A 12,895-nucleotide genomic window follows, 5' to 3' on the forward strand; every position below is an offset into this window, starting at 1 on the left:
CCATTCTTTTTCTCTATTCTTTTCATATTTTCCAGCATCTTTCTACAATTCTTGGGGTTGTTTGTCACCTTTTAATTTGTTTTCATGTGTTCTCCCCCAACCATCTCTTGTATTCTTACTTCTCTTTCATTCCATATCTCTAGCTTATTTCAGTGACTACTGACCTGCCTTGACCCTCGAGTCTCCTGAAAGGCTGACTGATCATTTCATAAGGATCTCTGCAATGGGAGGAGACTGCATTTATCTCTTTACATTCAGACATGAGGGATATATGCACCATTGTGAGCCCAAATATATATTTCACCTGTCTGTCTGGTGTCATTAGAAATTTATTTCAGCAGCATGGAAGGTGCCAGATTTGTAGTCTTAACAGGACTTCTTTTTTTCTTCTTTTTTTTTTCCTTCCCAACAGGTTTGTTTTTTCAGTTGCAATATATAAATAAATATACTAGAATATTTCCAGAATTTTCCAGTTACAGCAATTGAATAAAGAACCAGACACACAGTAACAGCTAAACTGAACTAATACTAGGCGATTGCGCTTCTTCTTATCTAGAATAACTCCCCATACAAAAACTTGGAATCACTGCTTTAATATTTCATAATATATGGACCTGATTTTTTTTAAATAGAAATTCTGATTTTACAGTCCTTGTTTTCTGATACGTTTGCTGATCTCAGTGAAATTTTCTGTTAGCTCTCTTGAACTGTTCTATTTATAGTTACCAATGTAATCCTGATTGATTCCAGAGGAATATGATTGTAATAGAAGTAGAGTTATGAGGAAAGAATGTATTTAATTATTCTTAAACATCATACTTTTCCTTCTTTGGAGTAAAAGACTATCATAGTCCTGAAGTTGAGAAATTTTTACAGTTTCAATAACTAGTGTAAAAACACAACTGCTTTTTACAAATACCAAATTACCAGCTAAACTGCTTACTTTGTCTTTTCATAACTTTCAAATTGCATATTTTAACAATTCAACATACCACAAACAATAGCATTTAAAAACAACTGCTACATCTTTCTTACTTGGTGATTTCAGCTTGTTTATTTGACTTTTATTTTCTGCTTTCTTTTAGTATTTTCCTATGCAGAAGAATAAATGGTAATTAAAATGTGCAGGATGAAAAGATGGAGCAGTCAGTGCTTGTACCACCAGGACCAGACAGCTTCCAATACTTCACTAGAGAGTCTCTTGCAGCTATTGAACAGCGCATTGCTGCAGAAAAAGCTAAGAATCCTAAACAAGATCGTAAAGACGATGATGAAAATGGGCCAAAACCAAACAGTGATTTGGAGGCAGGAAAAACACTCCCCTTTATATATGGCGACATACCTCCAGGAATGGTGTCTGAGCCCTTGGAAGACATGGACCCATATTACATCAATAAAAAAGTGAGTCTAATACCAATCCTGTTCATATGCCAGTGTTTGGAGTGTGTTATCATGCTCATTTCATTTTCTTGGAGTGGATCATATAGTTTGTTACTTCAGTATGTTAACTTGCAGCCAGAATCCATCTGCCTTAATGGTTACCAATTTTCACCCTTTTAATTTACCTCAAAATTTATTTCTTTGATACAACTGACTTTATATCAAAGGCACACTTATATCAAAGCTGAAGCATAGTATGTGGTCTTTGATTATAAGCAATATGTAATACAAAGATGAGGATACATAATACATAGATACTTTGTGAACTTTTAAAAAGTGAGCACACATTCATACTGAGTACACCAAAATTCTCTAAGGTTATTCAGATTTAAAACTGACAGCATGAACTGATGCATAGAACCTTTTGTTCACAGAAATCTGCTTTGATAGCAAATGCTTAGGAAATTTATGGGATCGATAGAGAAACAAACAGATAAGCAGGAAATATAACAAAAAAAAAAGTGTAAAAATGATTTTAAAGTTTTTAGTAGAACTGGCCTTGGAGAGGCCTGAAATCCTTTAATTACTGGGTTCTATGATTGTAAAAACTGTCAATATTAAGACAGGAGCTATTTTGATTTTCACAAACTACTGTGTTCTAAGTGTCTCAGCTTGCTAAATTTCATGTGATTTATGAGTCCTATTTTGACAAGAGAGAAAATACTGTGTGAAAGAACAATATTTTTATCTCTATTATCTGGTGCCTCTGAAAGAGCCTTTATCTGCCATTCATAGCATATGAAGATTTATCTTTAAATCACAGTTCTACTTTTACAAAGATAAAAGATGTGTTTCTATAAAAGCAGGCCTTGTAGATTTCTGTACTAATTGTGTCTGTTCATGATACAGTATTCCATACAATTTTATCCCTACCTGCCCACAACTCATCCTGGACCTTTATAGCCAAATCAATCTGTCCTATGTGTCTGGCAGTGAAAACAGATCCATGATATATGCCTCTTGAGCCCTTAGGACTGGAAGACCCTTTCAGTCCCTTCACAAATGGAGCTGAAAACTTACTACATCACCCAGGTCTGGTGGTAGAGTTGCAAGAAATGGAGAGAAACCAACTGAAAATATTCAGTCAAGTTTCTGTACAACTTGAAAGGAAGAATCTTTTTATTTGCACACCAGATATGTATGGTCCAAACACACACCCTCTGGGATTCTCTTCTTTCTGCTGAAGTCCACATATCCTCTCTATGTACGTGCTTTAATCTCCTACAGGACAGAAATAGAAACAGCTCTGTCAGTCCAAGACAAGGCAAAAAATTTCTCAAATGCTATGATTCTCTCTGTTTTTTCTTCCATCAGTAAGAGGAAAATAGATGTTCCTAACAGAAAATCAATACCTATTTCAATTTTTCACCTGCAGTTTTACTTCAAAATATCTAATTTCTAGATTTCATTATCTAGCTGCATGTGAACTCTGGAAATAGTTATGTCTTGTTTCACTTGTGTTTTGAAAATATTGGAAGCAGTTGATGAAATTCTCAGAAGGAGAAATAGTTTGAGAAAAGCTTGAAGCAGAAGGGAACATCTCTAAGAAGACACATAGGAATCTTAATGCTGAATGTACGTATCTCTGAAATGTTTAACATTTCAGCTTTACCTCTCTCTGAATTCCACCTTGTAAAGCCAAGAGGTCCATCAGCACACCCTCTCCAATGTAATAGTCTGACAATTGCTGCACAATCATTTGAGATTTTATGTTTCTCCCTGGTGAAACATCTATCTGAAATGTCATGGGTCTAATGAAAAACACCAGAATGAAGGAAAATACTTATTTGCAAGAAGGGTTTAGGACAAGTATATGGAAATACCAGATGCCACTGTTTCTTCAAACCTCTATTAAGATCTCTGCATAAACTATAGCTGATTTACTGGCAGAAACGATGAGAAAGTTTGGCTTCTAAACTTTCAAATAGGGAATAGAAATGGTTGCTCACAGCACTGGTCACTGTGTTTATTTGTAAAAGCTGTATAGGAGTTTTAGGAATTTTTTTTTTTGCAAGTTGGGGCATGAATGAAGTCATCCATTATTTGCCTTATATGCAAGTATTGCATCTCTCTTGTTGGTTTTATTTTTTTTCCTATTTTTTTTTGTAGCAAGATTGATCAAGCTCAGTGTATGTTTCATGTGGTGAATGTTTAAATGTCATCTAGAGTGTTTCATATTCCATCCTTGGGACTGCTTTTTCTAAGCAAAACATTCGTGCATGCCATGATTTGATACAGTTTAATAGAGAATAAGAAAGGAATAAATACATATGTTAAGCTGGTTTGAGAGCCCTAATTTGTGCGTGAGGTAGCCCTGAGATGGTAAGTTAAAATGAAAAATCTTTTAAGAGAAGCAAAACCAAATAGGTACAATAGTTTTATGATTTTGTAAGTGTGCTTCTATGCAACACCTAACACAAAAGACGACATATTTGTACTCAATACTAATCTGAACCTGAAAGGAAAAGGAAAATAATGACAACTGCTGTTTGACAATAGGACAGCCCATTAGAGCAGGTTTACACACTTGATAGTATTTTTGATTTACACTGTATCAGCCTGAACGCCAGCAACTGTACCCTTGAAATGTAATTATTTTATTGAAAAGAATAGAATGCCGTTCTCATATATTTATGATTTCATTATGCTGAAATGCTGCTGACTGTGGTGACCAACAATGCTGGTCTTTAGAACTGTGAAATTTAGCATCCTAAAGAGTTGCAACGCTCTTTTTTTGGGTTGTTTTTGGTTTTCTTTAATCCAAAATTGAGCAAAAGTGAACTGGAACTTCACTCATGTTTTGTGTTCTGCTTCTGTGTAAGTGCAAATCTGTGTGTTCCCAGTATAACAGTGACTGCCTACTCATGCTCAAGCTGCCATCACAAAGGATCAATGATGTTCACACCGTTGTCTATAGAGAAAAGATCAGCTGGAATCCCCTAAGATCCTGACCTGTGGGCATGAATCACAATCTGGTCCACTTGGTTTCATACTCTAAGGGCTGGCTCTTTTCCTTTGAACCTAGGCTGCTGCATTAAAGAGGAGGGAGAGAGCAGGTGAAACTAAGTGGGTAAACCTTCACTTTCCTCCTGCTTTGATAGAGATACAACATTGTTTGTTACCACTCCATGTCCTGCCTCTTGCCAGAAGGATCTGAATGACATCTGTCAGTAAAGATGCCGCCAAACACAAAAAGATTCTGTAAAGTTGCTTCACATTATTACATCAGCAAAGGTGAATGCACTAGTGATTTTGGATATTTTCATAGTTCTAAGTGAAATAATTTTTAAGTGAAAAGTTCTAGCAAATCAAAAAGTGAAGGACTTGCTAGAAAACATTGTTTCAAAAGATAAGCACAAACCAAGAAATGGCAACTCCGCATATGCCATGACTTTCCTGTTCTAGCTGCTGCTGGAGCTTTTCCAGAGAAGCTGAGGACCCAGCTCAATGTTATATCACCTCCTGTTTTTCAGAAGGTGGAAATGCAATGTGGTAGCAGTCAGTGTACTAAATCCAGCCTTCTGGAAACTACATTTACAGCTAACTAGGAGGAAGGAGAGGAGAAACAAGGTTTGGGAACTCTTTATCCCAAGAGACCATATCTTTATTCAGTGTTGTCTCTTCTCTCTTAGCTACATCGTCTCAAAACACTACTCCTCCTCCTCCTCCTCCTTTGCCCTGCTAAGAATTCGGTTTTTGGCTTTATTTCAAATATGGCAGAAGATAACGAACTGGGTTTTAGGTTACAGATGAAAAGTAGCAAATCAGGGACTTGTCTTCAGGGAATTCTTTGAATTTATATTCACACTCAAATACTTTGAGTGTGAGTCGGTTTTGTGCCTTCATAAAAATGAATAAAACATGATGCCTGAAATTTATACATAATCCTTCATATATCAGCATATATCTGATCTTACAATTTGTTTAGAATTTATCTAGCTTTTCTCAGTGTATGTCTACTTTGTCCTGACAGCTTTGGGTACAACACTTCATGTTCATCCACACTACCTACACATTGGCTTGCATCTGGGTTGAGAATGGAGTGAGATATAGCAGGGAGCTTACACAGGGCTTGCATATCAGGTCTTATCTATACTTTTTAATGAAAATTCTTCTTCAGAGATAAGGTACAATTTTAATTCATGTTTAAGGCTAGAAGTTAGAGGACCAACAAAGTCACTGAAAGCTTGAGTCACAAAGATGCTTTGAGAGAAAAATTAAAACTGAGGTAGGGAATTTATGTCTTGTTGGTTCTGCTTATGCAGGGCAGCAGAAAGTAGAACAGCTAAAATAGCAGCAGCTTCCAACTGAAACTGGAGCTGTGCCAGCATGCTGTTATTTTCCATAAGGCATGTTAGAAAATAGATGTATGTTTAATATGCTTGTGTTCAAAGATTTTTTAAAAAATGTAGGTTGACTAAATGAAGGTGCTGCAGTCTTAGATACAGAGTTAGTAGGAAGTGTGATTTTTAATGCATTTTGTCGACTACCTCATAACTACAAAAAAGAGCATGAGTTGGAGGCATCTGAGATGTGAGTCCTGGGGGCTGGGGACAGACCTGGGAGAGGAAATTCACCTTCCCCCTTGGGGTGTGAGGCTTTAAAACATTGTGCCAAGAAGTCATTCATCTGGTTGGTTGCTTCAGTAGCTGAAATGAAAGCTTCATGTAAGGTCAGGTCATCTGCAGGTTGTAACCTGTAAGCCCCAACTGGAAGTGGGAAATTTGGAAACATTAGCTCAGGGTGTCCTCAGCTTCACGTTTTTCCATTTCTATGCAGAAGTGGGAAGTCATATACGTATCTTATACATTCCCACACATCCTGAGTTTGTACTCAAGATAGTGTAAAGTCTGCCTGGTAGTGTCCCTTACTCCTAAGGGGTTTGGTTTGTATGAGAAGGTGTGCTGTGTAGAGCTGTGATGGAGGGACAGCTCAGGGAAGAAGCCGCTGGAACTGGGACTGGAGCAGGTTTCACTCATGATTTAATCCTTGCTTCTGCTCTGCCTTCAGTAAACCGCCATCTCTGCATCTCTCTCCACTTCCTGTGTGCTTCTGGACATTCATATCTATACTTCATGGTCCATACATACTAAACTTTCCAAATCTCAGCAGACTGAAGCACTGTCCTTCTTGAACGTCGTTGGAATATTTTCCCTGTCTACCAGCCTTCCCGGAAGTAGTCATGTGTTTCACTGCTTACAGTCTTGAACCAATACTTGATGTCACAGACACCAGATGAAACCAACATACCCAACATACCCACACTTCCACTGCAATTCTAGTTTACAGCTCATTTCATCATCAACTTAACAAAAATCAAAGAATCTTTCTCATAGCTTATTTACAAAATATACAAGTCTGACAATGGAAAAAAGAAAAAATTAAAAAAGCAATTTTAGACATTTCCCTTTAGTTTCATTTGAATTTAGGTTATAATCCTTGAATCATCCCTTCCACTGGATGCAGATTTCTTCTGAGTTAGTGAACCTTCCTTCCTTCTGCACTGTTTTTCATTCTTTTCTGATTGATCTTGCAGTTGAACAGCACCTTAGTGAATCAAAGAAACCTGACAGCCCACATTTTGTGTGTAGTGTTAGAGCAGGTGCAGACATGATGGCCTGCAGTGGAAGCAAAGCAGTGTTTGCAGGGTTTGTTCTCATACTGTTTATGTTTAGCTCATGGATTTATTTGAGACATTTAACCTACAGAGTCTTCTACAATTCTCTGATGTAAGGCTTGCATGCATATAAGCTTCTCTAAATTTGATTATCTCCATAGATATATAAACTTAAATTTTAAAAGTATGTATTTTCTGGGAAAGTTTCACATCTGGAAACCACAATTGCGCAGGAGGATCATTTGGGATTGTCGCTTGCACTCCTCCAGGAGGTATATTCAGATGTTCAGTCCTCAGAGACCTACCTAAATATGGCTCTGTGTGTTACTGCTATTTCCCTCACTCCTTAGCAAAAAAACCCAAAAATTATAAACAAATGGATAGTGGATAAATCAGCTTGCAGAAGTATTTCTAGTTAGTAAGACTAATATATCATTAAAGTCCACAGGTGAGGTTACCCTGCTTGTGCTATTTCAAACTGGGAGAGTTTTCTGTGGGAAAACATGAATAAAATTAGAATTTCAGTTAATAATTTGTGCATCTTTATTTACAAGGAACACATTAAAAGGAATAATACTTTACTGAGTTTGTTTAATGAGGAAGTAAAACAAAAACATTAATTAATTGAATTAATTAAATTTTCATATGTCATATTCATCACGTAAGTACTGGAAATAATTTTTATTTGAAAAATTAGTCATGCTTTTTGTGTATCAACTGTTCAAAAAGTTACAATTTTGGTGATTGCTTACTTGTAACAGTTTTTGAGAATCTGTATGAATAAACACTGATAAAATGTCTTTTCTTTCTCTTTTCCAGACCTTTATAGTATTGAATAAAGGGAAGGCAATCTTCCGATTCAGTGCCACCTCTGCTCTGTACATTTTAACTCCCTTCAACCCTCTTAGAAAAATAGCTATTAAAATTTTGGTACATTCATATCCTTTTTTAGTGGTTGTTCAAAACATTACACACTGAAATTAAGCAAATGTAATTATTTCATCATAAATAAAGGTTCAAGGTTCTTCTGGGGCCATCCTCAAGATCAGCTTTCCAGTCTGCTGCAGCAGTGTGCCTGGAAGCCTGGCTTGTGCATGCTGATTCTCACGTTCCCAAACCCGCCCATTTGCACCATAAGCCTCTGCCAAATTTAATACATTGCCAGAAAGCATAGGCAGCATTCCTGCAGGCGGTTTGCAAAGCATCTGCACATGCAGATGGTGGACAGATTGGGAGACCATAACTGACGGGATGTGCACAAGGTGAAGTTTTAGACTGACATGGGGGATTGCTGCCTGATGGTCATAACAGGTTGATGGGAATTTCCAGTGGGTGAGGTTTTGGTGCAGTTGTTTTTTTTTTTTTTGCAAAACCTCAGGACTGGGAAAAGTAGTTACCAAATTAAAATTTCAGTGTGACAGTAAGACTTTTAACATTGAACAAGTAATCAAAGGCAGAAGCCTTATTATTAGAGAGTGCTGGCAGAATTTTCTAGGTCTTTGGAAAAAGTAAGAAACAAGGCTAATGGTTGCTGGCTCAGAATACCTTTCGCTCTAAGCTCCTGGGAAGTTAAAGCAGTGGGAGAAGGGGAAGAAGCTGTCTGGAGAGGAGTCAGGGAGCATTTGGGGACAGTAGCTCAGGGACCTGACAGAGACCTACAGACACAGTGGTGGTGATGGTGAAAAAACACAGCCAAATACTGTCAGATTGCAGCCTCCAATGAATGCTCATCCATTCACACGATCCTGGTTTACAATACCTTCCCACACTGCACCCGGCTGAGTTGTGGGTAATGCTTTCCACTGACATACTGGTTATTGAGTTTGGTCTTGGTTTTAGGTTTCTCCTAATTGTGTTCAAAGAGTATCCAGCTGGTCTTGATGACAGTGTGAACAAAAGAAATTCTAATAGAGAATATGTCATTTCAGTACTTTTCCTTCTATCTATTAACCGATTGTGTAATTTAACTCTATTACAGGAAGAGGTTTTCTTTCTGTATATGGACTGATTTCTTTTAACAATCAGCTAACTATAGCTGTTACAGCTGTGTAACTATTTTTAGATATAGACATAAGATTTTTTTTATCTAAAACATAAGAATAGATGTGCAGGGTCTGTAATTTTCCTTTTTTAAAATTTTTAATATTTTTCATTATAGTACAAACACTGCAAATATTAAAGTGTTTTAACTAAGAATCATTAAATATGTTTCTTTTTGCAGTTCAAATTTCAGCTGCTTATACAAGGTTACCTACCTGTACAAAAAAGGTTAGGGGTAAAATTATTATTTTTAATAATCCTCTGACTTTTATCAGTAAACTCTACTTCCTCCACATTTTGTGGCAGGTGTTTGGCATTTTGGCCTTTGTAACAGAAATGTGCCTTTCAGTGTGAAAGACAAGTGTTAAGCACAATGACACTGGCACATTGGTTGGAAAACCTTCATCTGTCTGTCCTCCAAATTCTCTGAACCTCTGTATAGGGATCTCTGATCACATGTGCCCAGACATGTGAGCAGATGTTGCTGCCCTGCAGAGAAACAGTGTGTCTCTTTCCAGTACTCACAGAGTTTTCCTGCAATTATTCTCACTGCCAGTACCTACTGTAATACTGGATACAGAAACTGGTGACAGCATGAATTTCTCTCTGCTGACTCATCTCCTAATAGTCTGCTTTTTTTTTTTTTTTTTTTCTTTTTCCCCTTTTGTCTGCCTGACTCAACTTAAGGTAGAACATGGAACTGAGGGGGCAACACAAGAGTGATGGGAGATGGTCTGGCTTTGGCAATTAATAAGAAAGAATGAAGAGGTGAGAATAAGTAGTGTTGAACAGTCAAAACCAGGGAGGTGGCCATGGCTGGAGCTGCAGAGTGTTAAGGAATGTTAGAAAGAACTGGGGAGATGTTCTAGAGAAAATGTGTAAGTACCCCTGTGCAAGGCTCTGGAAGCTGACATTGCAGTGTTCCTCAGTGTGGCCTGACTGCCAGAAGGTATCTGTGAAACCAGTTGGCAATATTTGGGTTTTTTCCAATTGTTTCATCTTCCACCAGTCCACACAGGTGATAAGAGACTTCAGCTGCTCCTGTAATTGATTAGCTTGAGGCTGTGTGGTGCCTCTGCTTGCCTATATGGGAAAAGCATGAAAAAAGCAGTACATTTCCATGAAGAAGTCATGAGAGATCAGAATTTTTTGCCTATGTGTATAGCTAAATTATAGAATGTAAAATAGTAAATTAAGGGAACACTGAGTTGTAAATCAATCACTCAAAATATGGGAGAGGACAGAAGAGATGCACAGACATTGAATGTGTCAGTTATGTTTGAGATTCTCATAAGAGAAATGGTCAGAGTTTATATTTCTAAGTATGTTAGCCCTTACTGAGCATCTGCTCCCTTTCAGAGTCAACAGCACTTTGGCCCCACAGCTCCCAGATATGGTAAGTTTTGTACAGAGTGAGCAACGTGCAAGGACCTACCTGTGGCTCTTGTTATGAACGGTACCATGACATTGAGCTGGAAGCACACAACACACTGCACAGGGGTGAAACCTCAGCTCTCCTAAGGGCACATTGCACTTCTCTAACTCTGAGAACATCTTTCAGACGACTGAAACTGCAGCCAGGCATCTCCAAGTTGGATTCCAAAATGGATTCTCTATACTTAAAGGAATTTCCCAATTAAATTAAAACAGGCTCTTTAGACCTGTCTGTGGACTGTGGTGACAAACACCCTAAGGCATTCTAATAATTTATTCTAAGGCACTGAATGATTTTTGCTCTACAGAGCATGTATTGCAACATGATCTTCAAAACTAGTTAAGTCACTTATTGAAATATACCACATTATCCAGTGCTGGATCCGGCATTTAGGCAAAGGTCATGCACCTGTCTATGGGAGTCAGGCAGCTAAATCCTTCCCTGTGATTTCAGTGTTTATTGAAAAGGTACGCTTAAGTTTGAATTTTTCAGCTGCTGTAAGCAACGATCTTAATGATGGCACCAATTTTCTGAGAAGTTTAGACCTTGGTGCTACTTCTCTTATTTCTCCTTCACCTAGAGTGAAGGGTTGCGTTTTTGGTTTGGGTTTCGTGGTGGTGGTTGATTGGTTTGGTTTGGTTTTTGTTTCATTTTGGTTTTGTTGATGGTATAAAAATATACCCAAAACAACCAAATGCTATCTCCTTGATTTAAAAAAAAAAAAAAAAATTCAGTTCTGGGCTCTCAGGTACAAGTTTAGCTGTAAATAGCTTTCTCTAGTTTAAACTATTTTCTTTGTCAGTTATGGTGATGCAAGTACTTTTAAGGAACACATAATTTAGAGAGATGACTAGAGGAAAAATAAGTTAACCATTCGGTATAAACGTGTAGCAGAGCTTATTTTTTGCTGCCATCATGTGGCCATTCTGAATCAGCTTTTCGTCTAGTTTGGTTACTTCAGTATTTCCAAATGTTTGAATCGAGTTTACTGCCACAGAAAGGGAAGAACTGCGCTGTCTGAAGAGGCAGTGATCTGGTGGGAAAAGAACATCGCATTGAGTGTCATGAAGCCCCAGTGGATTGTCCCACCTCCCATGAACCAGCCCATCTGAGCTGTTAGTCTGGGTTTCATAGTCCTAGAGTGCCTAAATGTTCCTTGCTGGAACTTCAAATAAAAATTCATTTTCATTATAATCGTCACCAGTTTTCTGTGCTTTTCAAGCAATTGACCACACTTATTGAAGCATTTTCAAATTATAACATTGGTAGAAACAAATAAGCTGCTTTTGCTGCTAATGTGTGTTTTGAGAGAGCCCCAAAATAATACTGGAAAACTATTCACATTAAATTGTGAGCTCTCTGTGGATTTCTGTTTCACTGATTGAAGCATGAATCTGCTAAGCTAGTGTTAGGAAAACATGGAATACACTCACCTCAGCAATTAAAAACAGTATTCTGTGTTTTATTCTGTGTTTTTGACAGACCGGCTGTGCTGGGTGCTGGAGTGGCACTGGCTCAGCTCAGCTCTGACTCCGGGTAAATAGCAAAACCTGTTTTTACCTTGCATATGCTAGCTCTTGGGTTTAGTTCCAAGACTGTAGAAGTGAACTAACACTTATTCAGTCATGCCAGGTATGTATGTATACTCTTGCAAGTTATTTTGGTTTTGGCTGTTGCTCAACTCATGTTACCTCCCAGGGTGTGAGGGCCATCTCCCTTCAGTACCAGCTGAAAACAGAACATGAAGACACCAACAAACCAACATCAGAGTGTCAACAAATCAAGACCAATATTAAAGTCTAAGGTACTAAAGTGAAAAATATGAGGTTAGGCAAAGTGTATGCCAATGTTTACCAATGTCTAAAAGTTTTGTGGAAGTGGCAATATTTTGCTGTACTTAAGTCATGACTGGTGTGATATTGTGTGAATAACTACTGTGTTTTCCTTAACCTTACCTACATTATTCAGCATGCTTATCATGTGCACTATTTTGACCAACTGCGTATTTATGACCATGAGTAACCCTCCAGACTGGACAAAGAATGTAGAGTAAGTTGCATGCTATTTCATTAAGTCTTTGTCTCTTCCTCTAGGAGTTAGCATGCCAGTAACTGCAGTTCAAGATGTACTAGCAGGAGCTATCATGAGGCACTATGACTATTTCCTCTCTAAACTATGTAGAAACATTGAACAATTATTAGAACCTCAGTCTAGTAGAACAGTTGGATAGAAAAACCATGAAAATGGTTTACAGATAGTATTGTACTGAGATTCCACCAGTTTTCTCCATGGTTTAGCACCTCCCCAATGTTTTTAGCCTTCCTTACACCACTGCATTAGTAGCAGAACCATGGGCACCTGTA

General features: G+C 37.8%; 1 protein-coding gene across 2 annotated transcripts in view; it reads left to right on the top strand.

Moving 5' to 3' along the window:
* The window catches only part of LOC125328652 (sodium channel protein type 1 subunit alpha), a 93,027-nt gene that overhangs the window by 27,172 nt on the left and 52,960 nt on the right, over positions 1-12,895 (top strand). For both annotated transcript variants that reach the window (XM_048309640.1, XM_048309642.1), the window contains exons 3-5: positions 1,086-1,401; positions 7,877-7,995; positions 12,492-12,581. In XM_048309640.1, coding sequence (XP_048165597.1) covers positions 1,138-1,401; positions 7,877-7,995; positions 12,492-12,581 — 473 coding nt within the window. In that variant the 5' untranslated portion in view covers positions 1,086-1,137. The remainder of the gene's footprint in view (positions 1-1,085; positions 1,402-7,876; positions 7,996-12,491; positions 12,582-12,895) is intronic.

Source organism: Corvus hawaiiensis, chromosome 7, assembly GCF_020740725.1.
Source record: "Corvus hawaiiensis isolate bCorHaw1 chromosome 7, bCorHaw1.pri.cur, whole genome shotgun sequence".
Lineage (NCBI taxonomy): Eukaryota > Metazoa > Chordata > Aves > Passeriformes > Corvidae > Corvus > Corvus hawaiiensis.